The 23,106-nt window shown below is 39.3% G+C and overlaps 4 protein-coding genes across 5 annotated transcripts in view; 1 reads left to right on the top strand and 3 right to left on the bottom strand.

The window, feature by feature from the left end:
• Positions 1-23,106, bottom strand: part of LOC148333592 (sodium channel regulatory subunit beta-4-like) — a 90,554-nt gene that overhangs the window by 53,564 nt on the left and 13,884 nt on the right. The window lies entirely within an intron of this gene.
• chchd2 (coiled-coil-helix-coiled-coil-helix domain containing 2) lies at positions 99-3,097 on the bottom strand. The gene is made up of 4 exons (XM_088301288.1): positions 2,909-3,097; positions 2,039-2,282; positions 1,523-1,697; positions 99-301 (listed from the first exon to the last, which is right to left on the bottom strand). Exons 1-4 carry the CDS (start codon positions 2,956-2,958, stop codon positions 291-293), a joined length of 480 nt encoding a protein of 159 aa, XP_088157414.1. The 5' UTR covers positions 2,959-3,097; the 3' UTR covers positions 99-290.
• LOC148333593 (BICD family-like cargo adapter 1) lies at positions 1,884-22,599 on the top strand. Of its 2 annotated transcripts, XM_088301287.1 has the most exons (10): positions 1,884-1,934; positions 8,392-8,619; positions 9,798-10,017; positions 15,180-15,292; positions 16,068-16,214; positions 16,956-17,126; positions 18,888-19,046; positions 20,652-20,764; positions 20,997-21,117; positions 21,547-22,599. In XM_088301287.1, exons 1-10 carry the CDS (start codon positions 1,884-1,886, stop codon positions 21,754-21,756), a joined length of 1,533 nt encoding a protein of 510 aa, XP_088157413.1. In that variant the 3' UTR covers positions 21,757-22,599. The 2 variants fall into 2 exon arrangements, with proteins under 2 accessions (XP_088157413.1, XP_088157412.1); XM_088301286.1 differs by lacking the exon at positions 1,884-1,934 and having other exon boundaries at positions 8,279-8,619; positions 9,798-10,013; positions 15,176-15,292; positions 21,547-22,595.
• On the bottom strand, positions 3,219-7,302 carry LOC148333594 (tRNA-splicing ligase complex subunit FAM98B). The gene is made up of 8 exons (XM_088300687.1): positions 7,120-7,302; positions 6,837-6,949; positions 5,902-6,027; positions 5,514-5,764; positions 5,353-5,433; positions 5,134-5,250; positions 3,713-3,859; positions 3,219-3,635 (listed from the first exon to the last, which is right to left on the bottom strand). Exons 1-8 carry the CDS (start codon positions 7,173-7,175, stop codon positions 3,483-3,485), a joined length of 1,044 nt encoding a protein of 347 aa, XP_088156813.1. The 5' UTR covers positions 7,176-7,302; the 3' UTR covers positions 3,219-3,482.

Below are 23,106 nucleotides of genomic sequence, written 5' to 3'. Positions count from 1 at the left end.
TTATTTCAAGCAGCAAGTTCTTGCAAGCAGTAAGTGGTGGTATCGTTCTAGAATAGAGGAATGTCTAGCACTGCGAATGAAATGAAACCAAGACAAACTCAAAACAGCAAAATATGAATGTATTTATCAACATGTGACTACAAGCTCTTCTGCAGTCTCTAATAATTGAATGGACTGCCATTGACTGAAGATGATAAACTGAAATCAAAGTACATTTATCTTAATTACTTTATGATGCCCATCAGTATTGAGTCTATGGTCTCCTCCCCTTCAAGGTTTCTGGATGCAATTCAAGATAGCCCTGTTGGATGAACAAAAACAGTTTTTTGATAATAAAATAAGACAATCTAAATGCAGCAATACAAACATTCTACTCCATCTCTAGTGCACTTAAATGTCAACATATTACATCAGATGATGACTACGGCCACTATGCAAATGTGGGCTGTACACAAGATAAACATATTGTTGGATAGTCATGCCCAAAAACTTTGCCACTCATGTGCTTCTAGATGATGCGCCATGTCTCCCAGCAAATAGTAGCACCAATAAATTCTTCAGTATTATTTTGTTTGGGAAACTGTACAATGATGTACTTTACCAACTAGCTCAGCTTAGGTGTCATCTGTCCACCGTACATTCTCCCAGAAGGATTTTGACTTCTCCAGCTAGCTATGTGTTGGCAAACTCCAGCCCGTCTTTTTAATGTGTTTGTGTCAGCATTGGGGTCTTCCTGGGTGTCCTTCCATAACATCTCTTTTCATTCAAATGCTGACGGATAGTGCCAGTCAACACTGTTGTAACTTGTGTCTGTATGCAAGCGTGACTGTTTGGAAGTCGATCAAGGTTCTTTAGCCACCATTCTAACAATTTGTAGTTGCAATCGTTCATCAATTGTTCTCGTCTGTCGCGATCCAAAGAAGTCGGCTACAGTGCCATGGGCTGTGAATTTTTTTCATCATATTGCAAGCAGTAAGGCACATTCTGAACTCTGGAAGACACATTTGTAGCCTTGAGACTGTCCAGGATTCTACAATTTTTGTTTTAAATTCCAGTGACAATTGTTTGCTCTTTTTGTTGTCAATGATCAATGCGGTACACAGACAACCAACACAAAGATTGAGTCACCTTTCCCCAATTTAAATGGCTTGCAAGTGTAATTTCTAAATTGCCAGCACCTGTTGACTGCCATAGGTGAGTAGAACTACAAATTAAAGGAGCATGGCATTCTTGCAATACAAGTATTTGTTACAATTTTGATAAGATGGCAATTTTGTCCAGTAGAGTTTTGTAATTATGTGTGCAAAGATCAGATTTGGCTTTCTGTCATAGTTTTTTTTTTGTATTATTCCAACACAAGTGAAACTAAATGTGAATACAGAAGTATTCATAATTCCCACAAAATTCTGAGAGAAGTTGTGCTCCTGACAGAAGCTCAATGGTGGCGATGCTTTTGAGTATGACAGTATGCAAATTTGCATACTTTTCCTTATGCAATCTAATTCCGGGCTTCCATACTTACCATTAGCAAACTTGCACTGTTTGAGCACCTCACTGAAGCCTTCACAGAGTTTAAAATCACTTTGTGATTGAGCACAATCAATGAACTGTTTGAGCTCATAGGAACAGGCCTGCTGCGGGGTATTCTGCTGCTGGTAGGGCGACTGAGTTTGGTACGGTTGGGCCTGGTGGGGCTCCTAATAAAAAACGAGGCAAAATATTACAACCATTAAAGAGCATTTCACGGCGTTAATGTGATTGACATTATGGGCCTTTTAACAACTCAGTGAAGTACTTGAATGTCATAGATAAGTAAATACGAAGGTTTGAGCTCTCTTAAGCTTTTAGGACTCAAGTTTCCCTTGTAATGCATGACATAAAATATGCACACCTGCCCATTTAAAGGAGCCACAATAGATGATTTGCATCAAAACGTTTTGTCTTTACAACAATAAGATTCAGTAGTGACAAAATAACATCTATATGAAAAAAGTGACCTGTAGTTAGTATAGAAATGGAAAAGGTGTTGTTTATTAACCTGGTATGTGACATCTGGCCGTGCAGGCTCTGAGCTACCCCCACTGAAGGCTCCTGTCATCGCATGGCCGAGTGTGTGTCCGACTGCAGAACCCACGGCTACCCCGGCAGCGGTTGTTGCCATCTGGGCAAACATACCAGGCTGCCTGGGTGCTGCCGCTGGAGCAGCCATAGCAGTCGGAGGTGCATGCATTGGTACAGGTGCATGAGAAGGACGGGGTGGGGGCGGGGGTGGCGGTGCTCGGCTGTGAAGAGAAACAGAAAAGGTCAAATAGTGGCACCATAAATGTTTACTGTAGCAACAACTGACTGTGGAAAAAAATTAAGAAAATGCAGAACAGTTGCAGAGCAATGTACACCAAAAAAGCAACTGGATCACGTTGATGTTTTGGATTTTAGCAGAGTCAGTTGAATTTATTTGTTGTCATGTATATATTAGCTCACGAAGTCAAGCATGATTACCCAATCATGGATTAGTGGTCACGAACTTCCTGAATCAGACAGACAGCTTAAGCGATATAACCCAGATCTCTCAACGTCTTTGATTTTCTTGTACATGGAGAAAAATCCAAGTTAAATGAAAAGGCTTTTATATGGTTTAATTATTTAATCAGCGTCACACTTTGGTTATGTGGTCTGTCAACAGCATGACCTTGATGAAACTGTTTCACTTTGACCAAATGCCACACAATATTAATATTAACATGAACGCAATTGTAAAGCGTAAAACATCTATTTGAACGACGTGTAAGAGGTAATTTTCCTTCGCAGTCTCAGTCCACCAAACAGTGCGAGAAGGACACGCGTTAGCATATGACGCAATTGTCGTCACGTTCCTTAACAATGCATAGCCGCAACATTTAAACATTACCTTGCTGGGGAAGGCATCCGCGATGTTCGGCTTCTACTTCCTCTCGGCATGGTGTCAAAATGCACAACTTATTCTTTACAATGTGTTGTTTGTATAAGATCTCAAGTCTAACTCGGCAGCTCGTCTTGAGCTACCGCTTTTATCTAACGACCTTTAGCGATTCCGGAACGTTCTGTGTTACATCATTTATCTCCCGGGTAACTTCCGGTGTTTTTGCTAAGTCACATGTTTTTTTTTATCGTAACGTATTCACCCTGAAAGCTAAATACATATTTGTATATATAACCGTTGATGAATTACACGACAAACGTCAAAATTCTGATTCATCTTTAATCTGCATGTGTGAAAATATACTAAAAACAAAATCAATTATTATCCCCATTTAACCACCCTTAAAGTTTACAAAGCATACTGGGTCATATATCTGCACACAACAGGAAATGACATCCATGTTTAAAAACTAGATAATTCAGTACAAATGTGTACTATAACCTAATAATAATTACTTCTTATTTAACATGATCTCTTTTTCCCATGAAAAAAAAAATGTCACACAAGTTAAAGGGGGAGTCTGCTAATCTATTTTCCCCTTCCTTTTTTTATTTGGATTTTTATGCCACTGATGGCGTCCACCACCATGTCCCGATCTTCGCTCTGCCCAGGCAGGCATAGGTGCCTCCATTTCTCCTGGCCGTCCTCCTCTGTCTGGTACATGTCCCATCATTTTCTAGTCATCAGAGAAGAATTATCTACCGTTGACGTTTCATTTACAATTGCAGACTTCTTAGCAATAATCTGTTTTACCTTGTAGACATCTGTACTGGTTCCAGCTTTGATTGACTCAATGCAGGATTTTTCCTCTCTGGTAGCCAGTAGAAGTGCAAGGGACACTCTGGACGAAACTGCGATGGATGCAAGGCGAGGAGCTGAGGCGACTGCTTTACTACGCTCCTGTGTATGTAGAGTGATACTGTCATCTGATAGAAAGATTCATTATTGTCATTTGCACAGGTCTTTTGTATTATTTTTGTCTGTCAGGGGCTAACTGTCTGAATCCATCCATCCATTCTCTATAGCGCTGCTCCCAATTAGGGTCATAGGTGACAATGAACAGTCAAGACCCATTTTAAACCAGTGTCAGGTGAAGTCTGAAGGATGAACTCTTACCAGGCCCCGGGATAGGCCGTATGGAGGATGGGAAGTTTTCTCAGCTAGGGGGCGCTAAAACAGCACGCAGAGGTAAATTATAACACCAGCAAGTTCATTGCGAAGACAGCAAAGAAAGAACCCGTGGTAACACTAGATACCATCTTCACTAGACTTGCACATGATGCCAGTGGTACCCAACCACCAGGCACACCGCACAGATGAGAGGACAAAAAATCGGAGTACTTCCATTTTATTTAATATCCGAGGCTGAAAAATATTTTATTTTGAAAAGTGACAGGCTTCTCTCCGTTACGTCCACCTATTATGGACACTTAGCGCATATGCCATTATTTCGTATGCGTTACGCTAATATTAAATCCACAAGCTAAAAAAAAAAAAAGACTGCTTTGCACAATATGCGGTGAGCGCCTCTTGATAAAGCATTATGGTGAGTTATATATGTTCATAGCCTTTTTCTGTTGTGCCTAATGATGGCACATTTCAGAAGGGTGCTGCTACTATACTTACATAGAAATGTGGCTTCACGTTATAATTGTAATATTGTAGTTTTTCCGTTTCTCGTTCATGCATGTTATTGTTGTTCTGTGGCGTACGTTGCATTACAATAGTGACCATATTAAGTCACATAAAAATACACAGTGGATTTGCGTTTGTTGATGTGCCATCTTATTAGACAACCAACACCACCCCAGCCCATCTATAGTGTTTTGCAGAGGTGGGTATTTGTCAATGCTTAAGTCCATCGGTGAGTTCTCGTTAGTATTTTAGGCTTGCCAGTCGGTTTGAGTCAGCCAAACGGTGTCGAGAACAGACTAACCAGTACCACATCACACGCTGGTGTGGCACATGTGACAGGCATCCAAATAAGTAAATGTTTCCTTTCAGTCCCACAGACCTCAATGATGAGTGTCCCATATTGTTTTCATTTAACCGATCACAACACTGTGCATGTGTTTGTGCTGTGTAACAGTCCGTTATCTTGAAAAACTCCCAAGACGTGTCAATTGGAAGTTGACGCGACACTGTAAATTGTGGGTTATGGTAGACATTCCTACCTTTTGTTTTTCTCCCCATGCAAATGACTCAAGTGAAACCTGAAAACGTTTGACCATCATTTGCTGTCGACAGCCATAGTCCTTGGACAGAACTCGATTTATCTTTTCCAGCTGCCTCTAAGGAATGAAGACAATAAGTAAGAATTGAAAAAAAGTTACATTGGAGAAAAAGTTACTGGACTCTGGTGGGATAAACTGCAGAATGTACAAACGCCATACCCACTGCTCAGTAGTGAGGATGGCGTGTAGCAGAGGCTTTGTCATAGTTTCATCGGGAAGACGAGCAATCCTTGACTCCACCTGCATTGAACATAATGTTATATCTTGGCAGTCTCTTATGGCTAAAGTAAGTTAAGCTTCTCTTCGGCAAACCAGCTCACCTCTTGCAGCACATCAGGATATTGAGAGGATGTATCCATGTTAAGAGCGTGAAGTAGTAATATCCACTCCGCCTGGATTTCAGCCGTCCTTTGGTTATTGTTTGCACCATTGCCTTCATGTTCCTGACAATACGCTGTCATTTCCTCTACTCTTTGCTCTTTTGCCGCCTCTTCTCCACTGGGTTTAGCCTCAGAATGCAGCTCTTTATACTTGATTATGTGCGCTGCTTGCAATTCTGACACAAGGAACTCTGCAAGGTTTCAACCAACATTGTAGAGGTTTATGACATCAAGTAAGGCTTTGGGCTATGATTCAAAACTCACATGAGACTGAGAACAGCAGCTTTTTACATTACACAAAAAAAAGCCCCTTCTTATTGTTTCTCACCAGTGATTCTGTAGATGTGAGAAGGCTCTAGTATCTCTGAGGTCAGCTCGGCAAGAGGAGACTTTAAGTCGAACAGGATATTTCTTAGCTCTCTCACTAGCAAGACGCTCTCTCTCCCACCTGAGTCTGCAGTAAGCAAACAACATTTTGACTGAGCACATTTGGGAGATGACAAATGAAAAAAATTAAGTACACCGAGGGAGCCGCTTGCAGTAATGTGGCAATAATTAAAATCCATGTTTCATACACACGTATACAGTTTGCTCTCATTAGTGTGTCGCAGGTGAACTGGAGCTATCGAGAAGACTTTAGTCTAGAGGTGGTGTAAACGCTAAACTGCTCGCCAGTCAGTTGTAGAGCACATGTAGACCAACAACAACCGGTCAAATGCACACCTATGGGAAATGGAATCCTTGATTAACCTTATTTTGGGAGCCAGAGTACTCAGAGAAAACCCACGGACATTCAGAAAATGCAAACTGACAGCAACACCTGAGCTGAACCCAGGAGGTCTTGACTGTGGCACATATGCGCGAACCTCAAGGCCATATTTTACTAGTTCAGTATAAATATGACATTTTGAGCTAAATGATTAGCAGCCACATGATTAATATAATTTGTGGTTTTGAACTGTTACTCTTTACAGTATATCAGTAGTTCTCAAAAAGTACCATTAGTTTCTCAAAAAATATTAGTTGGGCTCTCGCTAGCCTTTTATGTGCAACACATTTTAATTGAATCATGAGGTTTGTCTTACATTATATTTAAGCGCAGGATGAATTTTCAAACGGAGCATTAAGTTTCAGTGGTTTACAGTAATGTTCAATGGAATGAAACCTCTAGTAATTTTATGAGCAATTGTACGCCACTGTTTTAAACGTTATAACTACTGACTAATTCAGTCAGGAGTGGGTAGAAATTAATGTTTCATTCACCTTGTTGTTGAAGATCTGGGCACGAACACCTCAGCTGGGATGTAAGCCAGTTTAACAGTGGGCATGGAAGTTCATCGCATGTACATCTCGACAAACAGAAACCACCCTGGTACCTGTGCAGTGAATAATACATATACATTATATTCTCTAGAATAGCATGAAACACGAAATACATCATTTAAAAAGCCAGTATTGCGCTTTTGATGTATACACGTCGCACGATTAACCAATGTGGAGTTACGGGACCGCTCAGAAAACACAACAGCAATAAAATGTCACTTACCCTAACGCTTTAATTGCAGAAATAACCCCGACACTCCTGTCCATTTTTACTGACATTATTTGTTACACGTTGAGAACTCAGTCAATCACATGCAAGCATTGAGAATTTGAGACATGATTTGAGTCCTGAAGAAGTGTACTTCCCTCACTTCCTCATTTTCAGGGAATGTATTACAAATTGGTTGGTTGCCACCTGCTGCCCGGAAAGTGAACTGTCACGATAAAGTACCAGTAGTATCAAACCAAATTTAAATGCATTAAAACACTTCTAAAGTATAATATGAAACTAAAAACTCTTACACTCCTGCACAATATGCAGTAGTTAATTGTGCATCGGACGTAACTCAACCTAACATAACGACCCCTTTACAGTGTGTGGATGTGCGTGCGTGTGCATGTGCGCGTGATCGCGTGTGTTTTCTGGCTCCCTCCTGGGACCACACCGCCATATGCCGCTGCTTGCGCCTCAGAGACAACAAAGCTATGCCATGCGTCAGGATGCGCTGCCTTTTCTTCCCCAGATTGCCCCGTCTCAATAAAATGCTCTGGGGGTCGACCTCTGACCCTTGGCAGCACGCCAAACAATGCAAACAGACGCATCTCTTCAACTTGGTAGCCTTGATCATGCGAGGAGAGACTGTGTGTCTACTTGCTGGGTGAATACACTGACACAGTAAGGAAATAAGACATAGTTATTGTAATTGACTAACCTTCTTCAACTTCTCATTATGGTTATTATCCTTCCCTTATTATTAGTCAGTTTGTAGGGCGCAAATAGACATAATCAAACATTCACAAGTATGGGCAAGTTAGTCTGCAATTAATTCTGTTAATCCTCGCAAGCACAGGGATAACATACGAACTCCACACGACTGCCTGCCTGAGCTAAAATTCGAATGTGACACAGACGTGCACTTTGCTGTCCTATTATTCTTATTTTGTCATTATTATTATGATGCAAAAATAATTAATTCTTAAATCATCAAAGCATTCATCCACACGGTTAGGGTCAACGATTAATATTCAAAGTAGAGCTTGTCGATTTAATTACTGCATTGTGAAGCTGGAAAGGACGCTAACCGTTGCCAGGTGATACAAGCTGACGCCCTGCGCAAACAGCTGCAGATGACAGTCGTGCTTTGCCCCCACCACACCCCACACCCTCCCACCCCACATTAGAACAGCACCATCAGGTGTAATGTAGCGCACTATGTGCTGCGTTTCGCTTACGCTACTTTGAAGCGAGCGATAAGGAGCCATGAATCCTTACAAGTGGGGCTTCTCGGCTGAGCAAATGGGCCTGGAGGATGACTTTTTCATTGACTACGGCGAGGAGGAAATAGTCGATTACCAAGACCCCGGTCAGCTAGTGGCCACGTTGAAACAAAAGGAGGAAGAGGTTATTTTGGCTGCCCAACTGGGGAACGCGTTGCTCCTGGAAAACCGTCAACTCAAGGAGCAGAGCGACAAACTACACGAGAACTATGCAGACAAGCTGGAGGTAAGACTTTTTTTATTTATATATATATATATATATATATATATATATATAAAGTCAGAGGCATTTAAATCCAGTTGTTGAATTTAAGTTACCGTGAAGTGTAACGTTAAACATTCAAGGCTGAGACAGCACAGGCGAGCTTTGTGGTTTTGGAGCGCTTACTTAATTTGGGCTGTGGACTGGCACAAGTAAAGTGCTCTTTTACAAGCTGGCTTTCTGTGTACGGAACGCGTCAGTGTTTACTCCAGGTAATGTGATTACGCAGAGCTTTTTCCTTTATTCTAACTGGTATTGAACAATAGGTGATGTTTGTTTATTATGTTTGCCTGCCTTATTGAGCAACACGAAAAGGGCAAAAATCATTTAAAATGAGGAACATTTTATTGCAACCTCACCATGATCTGTCCGTCCGTCCACTGAAAAATTACTGGCGTGGCACCTAGTTCACTTTTCAACACTCTTTTGTTTGTTTTTATTTTTCTTTAATTCATTTCTTATCATATTTTTATTAGCTATATTTGCACTGGTGGAGAGGAGAGCTCTCCAATCTCTTTGTACACTGAGTATAATGACAATAAAGGGCGTTCTGATTCTAATTCTGATCATTGGCATTTATATGCTGAAGCAGAAAATGTGTTCAACTATAAACATGGTGTGTGTACTTTTTAGCTAATAAAATAATTAAATCATTAAAATGTGACTGACTAATACAGAATCTATTTTCATGTGAGTGCTGTTGCTGTGTCAGTGGCTTCCAAAGTGCAAAATTTCTCTTTCTCAACTGCAGTGAATCAAGACTTGCTATTTTTTTTAATTTTATTGTTTTTGCATTTAACCCTCCTGTTGTCCTCATTTTCTGTATACACCCCCGTGTCCTCCGGGTCCAAATGATCTGTCTTCATTAACCCCCCCCCCCACATAAGTCGCTCAATTGAATTTTAAATGGCACATTTCACAGCTTACATAGAAATGTGAATTCAAGCAAAATTTTATATTTTCTACTGTTGAGGACAATACAGAAAAAGTAATACAATTTCAAGTTTAAAAAAATATATTATTTAGGGGATTCTTTGGGGTGTCTTACCACAGTGCCGAGTCATTTTGACCCCAGGGCAACAGGAGAGTTAAATAAGTTGACATGTTTATGATTCATGTGGTGTTTCTATCCCCCACCTCAGGAGCTGGAACAGAGCAATCATGAGCTACGCTTGAAGCTTGAAAACTGCCAGTCTCAGTGGGAGAGTCAGGTGGGCTACCTGGAGAGGGATGCGAGGGAATTGAGTGCTCAGGTGCAGCAGCTCACTCAGGCCTTGTGCCAGGCTGAGAGGGACAAGACACAAGCTCAGATGGATTACAGTGAGAACACACAGCGACTGAAGGAGAAGCTCAACACTGTGAGTTCACCCCCCACCCCACACACACACAAAAACACAGGTCAAGCTGTGTGTGAGAATCATTGACTTGTGTCTGTATAAAAGGCCCTCCAGGTGATCAAGTAACAACAAACTCAAGCTCCAAAACAGATAAGAAAAGCACTGACCCAGTCCACCTCACACACAGACACTGTGTTCTTTTTAAGCCTCTCGGGTATCAGCCTGATACGCAAGGCCACGCACGCCGCCACGCAGTTTTTGTGCTCTCACACTATAAAGTATTTTTTAATTTTATTATTCATTTAAACATTCGAGACAGGTTAGCCTGTTTTTGTGAGATACATGGGCAGCTCTTTTAATGCCAATTATATGTTAGAACAGTCTCATGTTACGCCAAAACCTTGCACCATAACATATGTGTGTTGATGTTTCTCAACTTCTCAAAGCTCATTTGCTTAAATACTGTATATGGTTAGATTTGATTGAAATATACGGACATCTTAGAACGGGCTTCATGTATATTACTCCATTCAGATCAGTGCAGAAATTACACACCTTCCGAGATTGCACATGCCTCAATTTTGCCAGCATGAATGATCAGTTACTTTCTAAGAAAATGAGGAAAATATCCAAAAATACCGTACTTGAACTCACAAAATGAATCTAGCCTTGGATTTGGATTGGTGCCATAATGTAGTCCGTTTCCCAAAAATCCTTAAAAACGTTTTGTGGTATTTAGAACCAAACACAATACAACAAAAACAAACACTGATGAGTTTTCAACTGGAAGTAATATGGAGAGGGGGAAAAATAAAATCCAGAGTGTTGATAATACTTTACAGACCAAATGATAAAATATGACAACTGACAAATAAAAATTATAATTGCAGACCTGACATGTACACTGTGTTAGTCTTCAGCTATCTTTGTTTCTCATACAAACATATGACCTAATGGAAAAATATCTGTGGTGGTATACAGCTGATACATCATTTACGGTCAGTCAAACATTAATAGTTCGAAGCAACGGAAGCAGTGCTTACTTTGAGGATAATCAAAACAGTGACACATTTAAAGACTTCTTATCACCTGATATACGAAGACGCTGCTTGTACTTTATGAGCCTTAGAAGGAAGAGTAAAATTGTTCAAGTACGTCACATTTATGTTTCAAGAGACATTTTGTGTGCAGGAGAAAATGAGCAGCCATTTAGTTCCTGCTTAGTTAAAAATAATCCAAAACAACACTCTCCTCCCATGTGTCAAGGTCCGCAGAAAAACAGAATGCGACTGTGATGTCTTTCCATCCGAGGGCTTACTGTGGGGACTAGGGCGCCTTGAAGTGCAGGAAAAAGCCAATTTAGATAGAAATCTAGGTTGTTGAAGGAAAAAGGAAGGAGAGAAACTGTTTTCTTTGCCTCAGCTATGTAAAAGTTATAGGCTAGAGAAAGTGTCAGGAGGGATCCCAATGTCAAATGACATCTTGTCACCTGATTTGGTGTTAGGTGCTTCTGCCGTTGATTTGGTGAGTACGAATGTATACTGGAGTAGCTTTGTATGTACAATTGGGCACATTAATTTAATAGTAACAGCACAAATCAAAAAGGTTGGATATTTGTGTTGAAAAGTTGACGGAGATGTCGATTTGTGTTTGTTTGTGTTGGTCCCTGTAACACAGCAACACGGCAAAACTTTGCCACAAGTGTTTGTTTGAGTTGAGGTCACAACTGTTTTCGGGCGACAACAGTAAAAAATATAATGGCACAATGGTGAAATCATCTGCCAAACACACATTTCCGAACTTGATCCATTTCGTTTGCAGGAGGGGATTTTTGTTCTATTTGGACCCCTTGAGTGGATTTGTGTTGCTTTGTGTCCAGGGAGCAGCAAAACAGACGTGAACAGGAAAGCTTTGCTATAGCGTTGAGGAAATGTTTGTGTGAAAACAATGTGTCACGTAGTGCACCAGTGACTGTTTAGATAGTCGCTCAAGTGTTGAGAAGAATGCAGTGAGATATGAGGGAGCATTTACTCACAGTTTTGTTCGCTTTTCCCTTAATTGTTTTACCTGTGGCAAGAGAGTTAATATTTGGTTGCACCTGTTATCGCTATCACAGAAGTGATTATTAATTAGATTTTGCGAAGGATTTTCTGTGTAGGTAGTCAGCTTTACAAAGTGCATGCATTGCACCCTAGAAGAACGATTAAGCCAGGATGAAAATATTGATATGGAGCGAACCATTTGCTTAATGGAACAATATTTAGAGATTTTGCCAAAGAAGTAACAGATCACAGTACAGTACACTTTAATATTGGCACACTAATCTCACAGTTCTGTTTCATTTGAAGTTTGTACTCAGTTGGTTAAAGGGGAAGTCAACCGCAAAATCTTCTTTTCAAGAATATGTTCTGTGAAGTGCCACAAGTCGAAACACTGCATTCTGGTTACTATTGTTTTTGTGGAATATGAGTTGAGCAGTAAAATCCACCCATTTTTGTACATTACAGGAAGGTGGCCAATTTGTCACTTCTGTTGACTAAAAATGACATCACAGTTTCTCTGGGATCAGATAAAGACCAATCACGGTTCATCTTCAGAAAAAAGAGAACCTGTGATTGTTACCCGAGTCCTGAGCAACTGTGATGCCATTTTGAATAGAAAGAGAGAAAATGGCAAAAAAAACGTGTGGATTTTGCTGCTTTAACTTGTATTCCACAAATGCGATACACTTCAGAATGGCACGTCTAAACCAGTGAAGGCGCATAGAAGATATTATTGCAAATAATTCTTTTGGGGTTGACTTTGTCCCCTTTAACCGTACATGAAAGATTTTGTATTCATATTACTCTGATAAATTATTAACTTTATTATTACGCAAGTATACAATGCCGCAGTTTCTAGAGCACTTGATTGTTAAGTTGGCAGGACATTTTCTTATAATTGATGTCGAGTCCTGCATACACTCATACACACACATGGTCAGTGGACAATTAAATTAGGACACTGGCATCCAAAGTACAGCCTCAGGGCCATTTGTGTTCTCCATTTAAAAAAAAAAAAATTTTGTTGCCTGTAGCATAAGATTCCCAAATGACATGGCCCGAGTCCTCTGCCTGCATTTCACGATGTGGTGTTAGTTGGTGGAAAGGCAGTAGAAGAGAAGAAGAAACATTCTTTCTCATCACTTTCACAAATCACTTAAATAGTAACAAAATGTACATTCATAGTATCCCAATGAATAAATATGATTTTGTCACAGTAGCAAATAATGTGAATCGCGATTGTTTGCGCCATTCTCTGCTCCTTGTCAAGGTCAGCTCAGAACGTATTGCTCTTTTTTTGGGTCTGAATGTGGAAGTATGATTCTGCCTCTGACTTCTCTGATTTTTTTATTTTTTATTGTTTTGCTGATTTTTAGGGTGTTTCAAAAGAAATGTTATGGTGAAAAATTACGTTTCTATGTATTTATTCCCAATGCACTGCAATTATGTGTGGATTTTCGCCATTGGTGGGCCGGTCCGGTCCCTTCCCCCTGGCTTGACTTTATTGCTTAGAATGCACCATGATACGACGTCTACAAACCTGAACTGTATAAAACTGTGACTGTGTAAAATCTGGTTCTGTAAAATGTTGGCATCCAATCTTAGACTCCAATTTCACGTGTTGTTATTAGAGACAAATCCTGAGCTTTGGATTTCTCTTCTACAGTATAAGGAGTAAAATCTAGAGGGCAGTAATCTCTTTGCAACCAAACATAATAGAAAGGAAAATAACATACACGTTGGGAGAGGTACAAATGTTTCATTTGCTGTTTTTGATGGATCCAAAGAGCAAACGGCCGATCATCCCATGGGGAAGCCATCCTTTTCATGCATTCCCCGAGGGACTTGGCTGTAGCTTGGCTCGTCATCTGCACGATAGTGCAGCGCCTCTCGTGGACTTGGGATGGCCTGGGTCTGGGGGGCCATTTGAGGGGATATCATCTCGGTCTTTGTGTTCCTAACAAATGGAGCGTTCTGCTTCCTCTTGTGTCTCTGCTTATTCTCAGCGGGTCGATGCCTCTATTGTGAGAGGGGTCCGTGTTGATGAGAACAGTCTGTAATTAAGGAATCTCCACAAATCCGGCTTCTCTTCCTCATTGTCCGTCTGCAAGCATTTTGTTCATCATGTGCTATATTTTACTACACACGCACACTTGCACCTCCCTCACTTCCTAGTTACACGCCTTCAGACACGTACGCTCAAGCTTTCACTTTTTATATTCCTGAATGTACAACATTTGAAACGACTGCTTCATTGTTGCTGAATCTGATTGTCAAATTCAAGACCAAGAAGTTCTCAGCTCCATCTGGCGAATGGCACACTTTTCATCTTGTATAATTTGGCCCTTATTAGACCTGACAAACTGCTAAGTAAGGTAAAACAAAGTGTCCCAGACTTGAGGGAAGTGTTGAAGAGATTCCAAAATAGTCGGGCTATGACTCCTCGCACTACAAAGGTGTTAAGTTTACATATTTATTTATTTTTTTCCCTATTACACTCATATTCTTACCTATTTTTTGTATTAGTGGTTCCTTCATAATTAGTATTTTTCTCACCACATGTCATTCATTCATCTTTACTTTACATTTATTTATTTATTTTAATTTTTTTTACATGGGGGTATTGTTCTTTTGTTGCTGCAGCAGGGAACCGAGTGTATTTATTGCAGTAATGAACTTAAACATCAGGGAAACAGCATGAGGTCTCTATTGTGTTGTGGAATGCAAGCACACAAACAAAGGCCAGCGAGCAGGAAAAAGAGATGGAAAATGTATACATTTATGTTTCGTTTTTTAATTAACTGCTATATTACGGTTCGGGCCCCGGCACAGAGAAGATTAACCGAACATATTATCCCCAGATTTCAAAGTAAAATAACATTGAACAGAAATAGAATAGCACAACACATTCTTAATTAACATTGTACTTCTGCACCTGTGTGACTCTACCAATACCAGGTTTTGAACCTTCAACACTGTGGTCCCAGAGCCCCCACAACCAACAAATTCCCTTTAGTATTTTTTTTTTTTTGTTCTTTTGTTTTTTTGTGTTGTTTATGTTCCTCATCTAAAAGTTTAAAAAAATATATTTATTTATTTATTTATTTATTACCTGGAGTAAGTAGTGTGTACTGTTTGCAGGCAGGGGAGGTGGAGAGGGTCATGTCCAGTGAGCTGGAGACTCTGAAACAAGAACTGAAAAAAAACACTCACAACAGGCCTCAAGATGAGGAGGTGATCAGCGCCATGAGAGAGCAGGTAAGGAAAGCTTACACGAGACCAAATATCAATAAAAATTTGAGTTGTAATTGAACTATTGGTTTAATTTAACATAATGTAATTCAATGAATGGGCTGAATTCTTTTGATTCCTTGTCAGCCATGAAAATGTATTAAATGCAATGGAGTGAGGCTTTACGTTGAGAGATTAAACAGTGTTGTTGTTTTAACACAAACAGATTTGAATTTAAAAGAATCTTAATAGCATTAAATATCACTTGCCGTGTGTTCTATTTGGTTGGCAATTCTAGTTGGAATGAGGAACAGTAGATCATGGGAAATAGAGGTGGAATAGTTCACAAAAGCCTTGAATCTCAGTTCAGTTTGGTATGTGCTGACTCAATCAATAATGTATTGTATGAATAAGGTCAAAAGGGAAGTCAACACCCCAAAAATCTTTGAAACAGAATGTTCTAATGCGCCTTCACCAGTCTAAACATGGTATTCTGATTGATATTGCATTCGCGGCGGTGTTGTTTTTGGCTGAAAAAAAAAACAACCAAAAATGATTGCAAGAATTAAAAAACTTTAAAAAAACTGATATTGTCCAGCTTTCCTCCAACAACCTGTAAAAATATCCCTAAAAAGTTTATCTAAATTTATTAAAACTTTTTTTTCCCCTTGGAATCTCATTCTCTTATTAACACAAAAATCACACCGTCTGATTGTTTTGGAAAACTCCAGTTGACATGGTTAGTGATAAAATAACTGTCAGTAGGAGTATCTCAAAGTTCTGTTTGGGGGTGTGTGTCCAGGTGTTGCGGCTCACGCAAAGGGAACAGGCACTGGAGGAGCGTTTGGAGAACCTTTCTCATGAGAATGCTGAGCTAAGAGCCAACTTAGCCTCTTTGAACGCACGTCTGGCTATGCACGATCAACTCAACCAACAGCACAATCAACGGGTAGGCACACACACACACACACACACATAACCTGTAAGATAATTAATGGCAAACCCACATCTAAGTGTTCCTTAAAGGTTATTTCCTCCTAATGAAATTTCTTGAACATTGCGTTTGACTTCCAATTAAGAAAAATGCAAACAATTTCACTTACCTGTGCTGCTGAGGCTTTAGCTGAATTTTGAAAAGCGTTACTTAGCACATCTTACAAGACTTCTAAGTTGTTCTAGTTAGTGCGACTTTCACTTACAGGTCTGGATTCCACATGTTCCTTAAGTTTCGTGTTTACTTGAAGTTGGAATCTGGCATGTCAGTATTTGTCTCAGTGGAAGCGTTGTTCATGGGTTTAAAAAAGGATCCAAATGACCTTGAGTCTTGAAATGTGACTTTATCACACATTTCAAATTGTTTTGTTAATAGTGGTTGATTTTATTCAGGACAAGAGTAGAAAAAAACTCTCTAAAAAATGTTTAATGCTTAAAAGGAGCTGTTGTTGCCATGGCCATTGCAGTTTCACTTTTGCTTTCCTGCTGCCCGTAGTATATTTTTCTGTTTGGTTTGTGTTTTGTTTTTTAATTGTATTTGGATGAAACTTGGCTTTCCAGTTACAACAATTGTTATTTTAATTGTATATTAAAATCATCAGATGACGATGCCTTCTCAGGTTGTTCTCGTATCGTCATTTTGGTCTCATCTGTGCTGTTTTCTTTTCTCTTTTTTTCTGTTTTTTTTATTTTTCAGCTCACTGAAGCTTTACAGGAGTTGGAGGTGGCGCAAGGTCGCTCACAGCAGCTCCAAGCACAGGTGGAGCAACTCGAAGAACAGGTCTCCCTCCAAGAATCCATGAGCCTTGGTGATACATCCCTACATTCTGAGTTGGACATGGCTGACCTGGGAGTCAGTAAAGAAGAGGTACCAAAAGATTCAGAACTCATGGGGACAAAAATTTTTCAACGATCAGCATATCGTATCGTATTTCCTTAAATATTGCTCAAGAGCTGTGGATACCGTGTCAGCACAGTTGAAACAATTAGACTCTGACTGTGCATCCCTTACAGTACACACAGACATTGACATTTTTTTTAATTATGTTTTTTTTTGGGGGGTATTTAAACTACTTAGATACTTGAACAAGCTCTTGGTGAATTAACGTTTGATACTTTGCCAGTATGGTAAATGAGGGTGAGAGGCCATTTTTTTTCAGGTTATTAACATTCCTGTGGCTTCTGTGCTCTGCAGCGATCAATCAATGTTATGTTCTGCAGGGCAAGCATTATTTAAATAACTTTTTCAGGTTTGTCTGCCTCTGTCCAGTTTGCTTATGTCTGTCTGTCAAAACTAAAATACTAAGATGTTCACCAGAGTGGTGTGCAAAACACTTCAAAAATACTTTGAATGTTCGAACTGAAAAAAGTTTTGAGATTGACAAACCCTCCAATCATAATGATTCATGCATGCTCTGACCACAGTAAATTATGATTTTTAACGACACTTCTCAGTCATTCATCCAGTTTCCTGTTTGGCAGACACATTGTTCAAGCATTTCCTTGTTCCCTTAACATTCCAGCACATGTGCATGGAACATGTGTTTGTCAACCTGATCATAACATTTTGAATTATTTCAGCTGCCCGCTACCAATAATTATGTTTAATAATCGATTAATCTGTTGATTACTTTCTCAACAAATATATGAAATCTGATTTCTAAAAGCATTTTTAAATTTACTTCCTTCCAATTTTTCAAATGAACAGTGTTGAAAATGCACAAACATAAATTGATGATGGGCAGTTATTTGGTTTGTTCCATAACATCCGTAGTAAAATCGGCAGAAATGTTGAGATTTTTAAAATTTTTGTAAATGTTGATGATCAAAATAGTTAATGTTTCATGCCAATCAATTGGTTGTTATTTGATTTGTGGCACCTCTAATAATAAGTCATATTAGAATGGAAGCCATTCGATTGTCACACAATATCAACATTTGATGTCACCAAGTGGGTTGGTGGTTGGAATATTACTCAGAGAGAAAACAAAGATTGTTTTAAATTCTTGCAAATTTACACAATCTGACATATGTCGTGTAAGACATTACCCACAGACAAAAAAAATGTTGCTCATGAGTATAATTCTATTGATGCGTGTAATTGTATTTCTTGTAATTCAGTTCCAGTAACTCTTCACTCGCCTGACTTAAGTGCAGGCAGCTTGGGTTCAATGAGCATGAAAGGTTTTTCTGTCTCTGTGTGAGTGAGCTGGGACAGGTTCCAGCTTTGCGCATCCCTCCAGTGGATAACCAGTGTAGAAATGTGATGAATTCTAAAAGTTAAAAAAAATCATACAGATTCATTCAACAGAGAGCAATGTATATATATTTTTTAGAATGTTAGATTCTACATAATTTTTTCTGTTATATATTTTGGGGAGAATGTTTCTTATGAAATCTATATATTGTTTGAGAGGGTGAATTTTTGTTTTTTGTTTGCTGTAAGAAACAGCTAAAATATTTTTTTTTTCAATTCCTGTAGTGCGTCCATATATTATACGGATTTTATATTTTGAATTGAGCTACCCAAGTAAATTGTCTGACAACATTCAAATGTATGAAATGCGGCTGATGCATGCTTTGAGAATTACTGTCAACGTAATATGCCTTCCCTCCTTTTTAAATGTAGCTTACAGAAGAAATTGGCTTGATCTGTCAGTTACTGCTGCCACTGGCCCAGAAGAGCACAACTTGTTGTGCGGATATAGATCAAGAGGCGAGCCTAAAGAGCGTTCTGCACCAACTGAAGACAGTAGCCCAAAGTTTGGCACAGACGTCTGCAACACAGGTGACAAAAAACATCAAATTAGCTTTTTCTTCTGAAAAGATGCCTGTAAAAGTCCAATGTTTTAATGTGAAATTTGTATTTCTATAGCGCCTCACTTCCCGTAGTTGCAGGTTGTCAACCATGCTCTTTATAGAATTAAAGAAAATCAATTGTACCCCTCATGCGCGAGCACTGTAAAACTCCTTTCACATGAATAAACCTTACGGGGACCTGAGTCAAGTTAGCTTTATTTGTTTACAATTGTTAAGTTGTAAAAAAAAAAAAAATCATTCATGCTCGGACATCCACAACACAACTTATCTTCACGTTACGTCGTTGTCATTAAAATTAAGTCTTTTATCGTTTCTGCATTTTAGCATCAACAGTGATTCAATTTGTGTTTATGCTTTTGTGACCAAAATGTTTAGACCATGTATGTAGAATAAGTTCTATTTCAATCGTTATCTGAGGGGAAATTGTATTTTGAAAATAGAACATCAGAAATAATTCAGCGTTCCTGAACGGGGTGTTTTTCACCTAAGAGGTTCCGATATACTGTAGAGTGTAGACGGTCAGTTTGTAGACCTTCAGTTGATAAAAATTAACTTAAAAAAAATAATAGGGCATGATGCAGTCAGTGTTACATGTTAAAAGTAGCTAGAACAGACAACTGCAAAAATTCTTTTTTTTTTTTTTTTTTTTCGCGATGAAAAAAAATCCAGTTGCTACCCTTATCACATCTCTTTTAAAAGTGAGCAAAGTATACCTGTTGACACAGCAACTTTCTTGTCACTTAAGGCGCTGCGGTCTTATGTAACGCAAATGTTGGCTAATCATTACAACTGATAGGTTAAATGCTGCCTTTCTTGATTGTAGGTGAGAGCTTATACTACATGACCAGTAACAATTTCTCCCTGTAACTAAATCCGTCTTCCCGCCCCATTGTCTGCTCGAAAAAGCATACAAATAGGCCAAAACGTCAGAATGTTTCTCGGGGCAAGTTTGGAACAAATGCATTCCTGCCATCCGATCTTTGTCTACTTCCCGTATGCTCCTGGAACCGCATCATGCTTTGTTGTCTGGATGAGTGATCAGTGTGAGAATTCAAGCGAAATGTTTGGTTTCGGAGATCAGGTGACGCAGTGCTGCCGGGGAGGGTTGTGACCCAAGTGGGTCTTTATGAGAGGTCTCATCTGAGTGCTCTTATTTCATCCTATTTCTGTGCGCGTCATAGACGCGCAGCACAATTGTACGATTTACAGTAGACAAAAGTTGAATGTGCGAGCTGGATTCTTTAAAAAGGGTAAATCTTTGATCCAAAGAAATTATTATTATTGCTTAAAACACAAGTCCATTTTTTAACCATGTGAGACACGTGCTGACATTGTAACTGGTTGAAGCGTTGCGTAAATATGATTTAAAAAAAAAAAAAAAATGTATATATATATTTATAATAAAAGGATCAACTTTGAATACAACTGTTGATATCGTTTAATAAAACACCAAGATTATTAACACTAGAATTCCCTTTCGATTGGATTCCCATCTATACTCGATATCAACAAATCAGGCTATAATTCCCGCAAATTAATAGATAAAGCACTTGACTGTTCTTTTTCCCGCCAGAATTCGCAGCTGCAGCAGGAAAATGCTGCAATGAGGCAGAAACTGCAGAATGTCAAGGAGCAGGCTGAAGTCGCCCAACAGGCCATCAGAGACCGAGATGAGGCCATTGCCAAGTCAGTCATCCTTAATGCTGAATCTTCTTAAAACCTGCTATTCATTTTTGTACCGAGTGTATGCAGATCCTTAGAAAGCCTTAAAAAGTCCTGAACTCCAAAATGAATGCCTTATCATCCTTACTGAGTCAGTTAATCGTTTAATCCACTGTTCGCATCCTCCAAATGCCACAAACACAATCCACGACGTTGCAATACTGCATTTTCATTTGACTTGTTTGATTCGTTGCAGGAAAACCCTGATGGAGGCCGAGTTGGTCCGGAGTAAAAACGAAATGATGTCTCTGAACAACCAATTGTTAGACGCTATTCAACGTAAACTGGAGCTTTCACAGGAATTGGAGGCCTGGCAGGTAAGGTCTCCATTTCTCCTCTAACATGAATTCCGACCATTTGTCACATTACAATGCAATACATTGTTATTGTTTCCTCAAATGGTCATCTGTGCAAACACAGGACATGCATGTTTGCTTCTGTTCTGCCTGGGCTAGCGCCACAGTCAAAACAATGATTGGGGAGCACAGCATTGTTGTAGCATTTATACCTTTAAGGATACTCTAATAAAGTGCACATAATGTAAACCATACCGCTACTGCGCCAAACAGAACAGAGTCACATGACTTTGACGCGTGAAACTCTAAAGAAGCAACACTAACCCTTCAAATCTGCCTGTTTTCCATCTCTCCCTGCTGCAACGCATCTGATTCAAATGATCAGACAATGACATCACACACAGCTGCCAGTCTCCTTCTCATCTGCAATTTTTGTCTGCGCTTCCCCAGGATGACATCCAGATCGTCATCAACCAGCAGCTGAGGTCACAGCAGCAGTCGGATCAGCCTCAAAAGAAGATCACCTCACAAGGAATGTCATTCTTCCGCAAGTCCAACAGGACCGCTTACCCTTGGAGTGTAGACACCAATCAGGACAAGGCCCAGTCCCCGTGGCGGGATTGGTTAAGACGAGGCAAAGGGGCATCATATAGCAAGTAAATAACTGCGCGGTTTCCAGCAACCTTCTTGTTGCTCAGGAGAATCAGTCGAAAATGATGGATGGCGGAAGCTTGATAAAAAGCAGCTATAAAGACACTTGTGAGCAAATGAACAACAAAGCACATTTGAAGTTAAGCTACTGTGACCGACCCTGGAACATGTTTTTTTTTGTCTTCCACAACGGTTTTGCGTTAGATTGTAAATATTGTTTATTTTTGAATTATTGATCATTTTGTAAATGTCTTTGCATTGTTGCTTCATATTGTGTATTTCACAGAGGCAGCTGAGGTTTTGCTGTTGTGAATTCATGAAAAAATGATGGCCAGGTAATAATGTCTTCACAATGCATTTGTTCTGTAATTGTTTTTTTTACTTTCCGAGTTTAGTAACATTGTCTTCTCCTCTTTGTTTACCACCAAAGGTAAAAGTGAAAGATTCTCAATGAATTCCAGAAAAGTACTTTGGGAAAGCTCCTATCAATTTTCATTTGGGTTTCTGTAAAGATATTTAACACGTTCAAGAAGTCAATCTTTTTGTTTACCCATAACCATGCCATGTTCCATCATGGCATTGTTGAATTGAAACGTGCCTACAAATAGGATGATTTCTGATTATCATGCCTAATAAACCGTTTCAAGTGTTTGGTTATAATGAGAAAAGGGTTAGTTTTGTGGCAAGTGTTCTCCTTGTGCCATTTTAATTTAGTAGGAGTAGTGCTTTTATTATCCTGTTAGAGTGCACTGATTTTCAAATCCTCCAGTGGGCATATTTGCATTACAAGTATGTGGGTTTGCAACAATGTTTCAGTCAGTGACCAGAGGTGAGGTTCATGAATGGTGAGGAGCTATACTTGTCTAGAGTCATATATACAAATGAACCCAAAATAGAGAGATTAGGAAAAACATTAGCCTATACTTAGATTTTGAACTTTACTGGGGCATATTTTTCAAATAAAGTAAAAACAAATTTTTTTTTGGGGTGGTGGGGTTGTTTCAATCAATTTCACACTGATCAACAATATGATAACAAGAAAAACATAAGAATATTTATTATAAGGTAAAGTCCCCCAGATATCTCTTTTTTTAAATTATAAAAAGCATTTAGTCTTCCCTTTAATGTATATAAAAGCCCCGTTTATTAAATCACCTAGGTGTCTTGTATCATAACTGCATGTATATTTCCGACAAACCAATCGGTGCCAAAAATCCGGAAGAATTCGACGAGTTATGATAAATTTATCGGAGTCAAACAGTTACCCATATACAAGTGAACGGAAAGGCTTGCTGCGGACTCCCTGTTCAAGATGGCGGCTATGTTTGCATGTCCTTTAACAGCCAAGACTCTTCCTAG

The sequence above is a fragment of the Idiotropiscis lumnitzeri genome, chromosome 7 (genome assembly GCF_059441095.1).
Source record: "Idiotropiscis lumnitzeri isolate Australia: NSW breed Sydney's pygmy pipehorse chromosome 7, RoL_Ilum_1.0, whole genome shotgun sequence".
Lineage (NCBI taxonomy): Eukaryota > Metazoa > Chordata > Actinopteri > Syngnathiformes > Syngnathidae > Idiotropiscis > Idiotropiscis lumnitzeri.
This window is presented reverse-complemented; position numbering and strand designations above follow the sequence as displayed.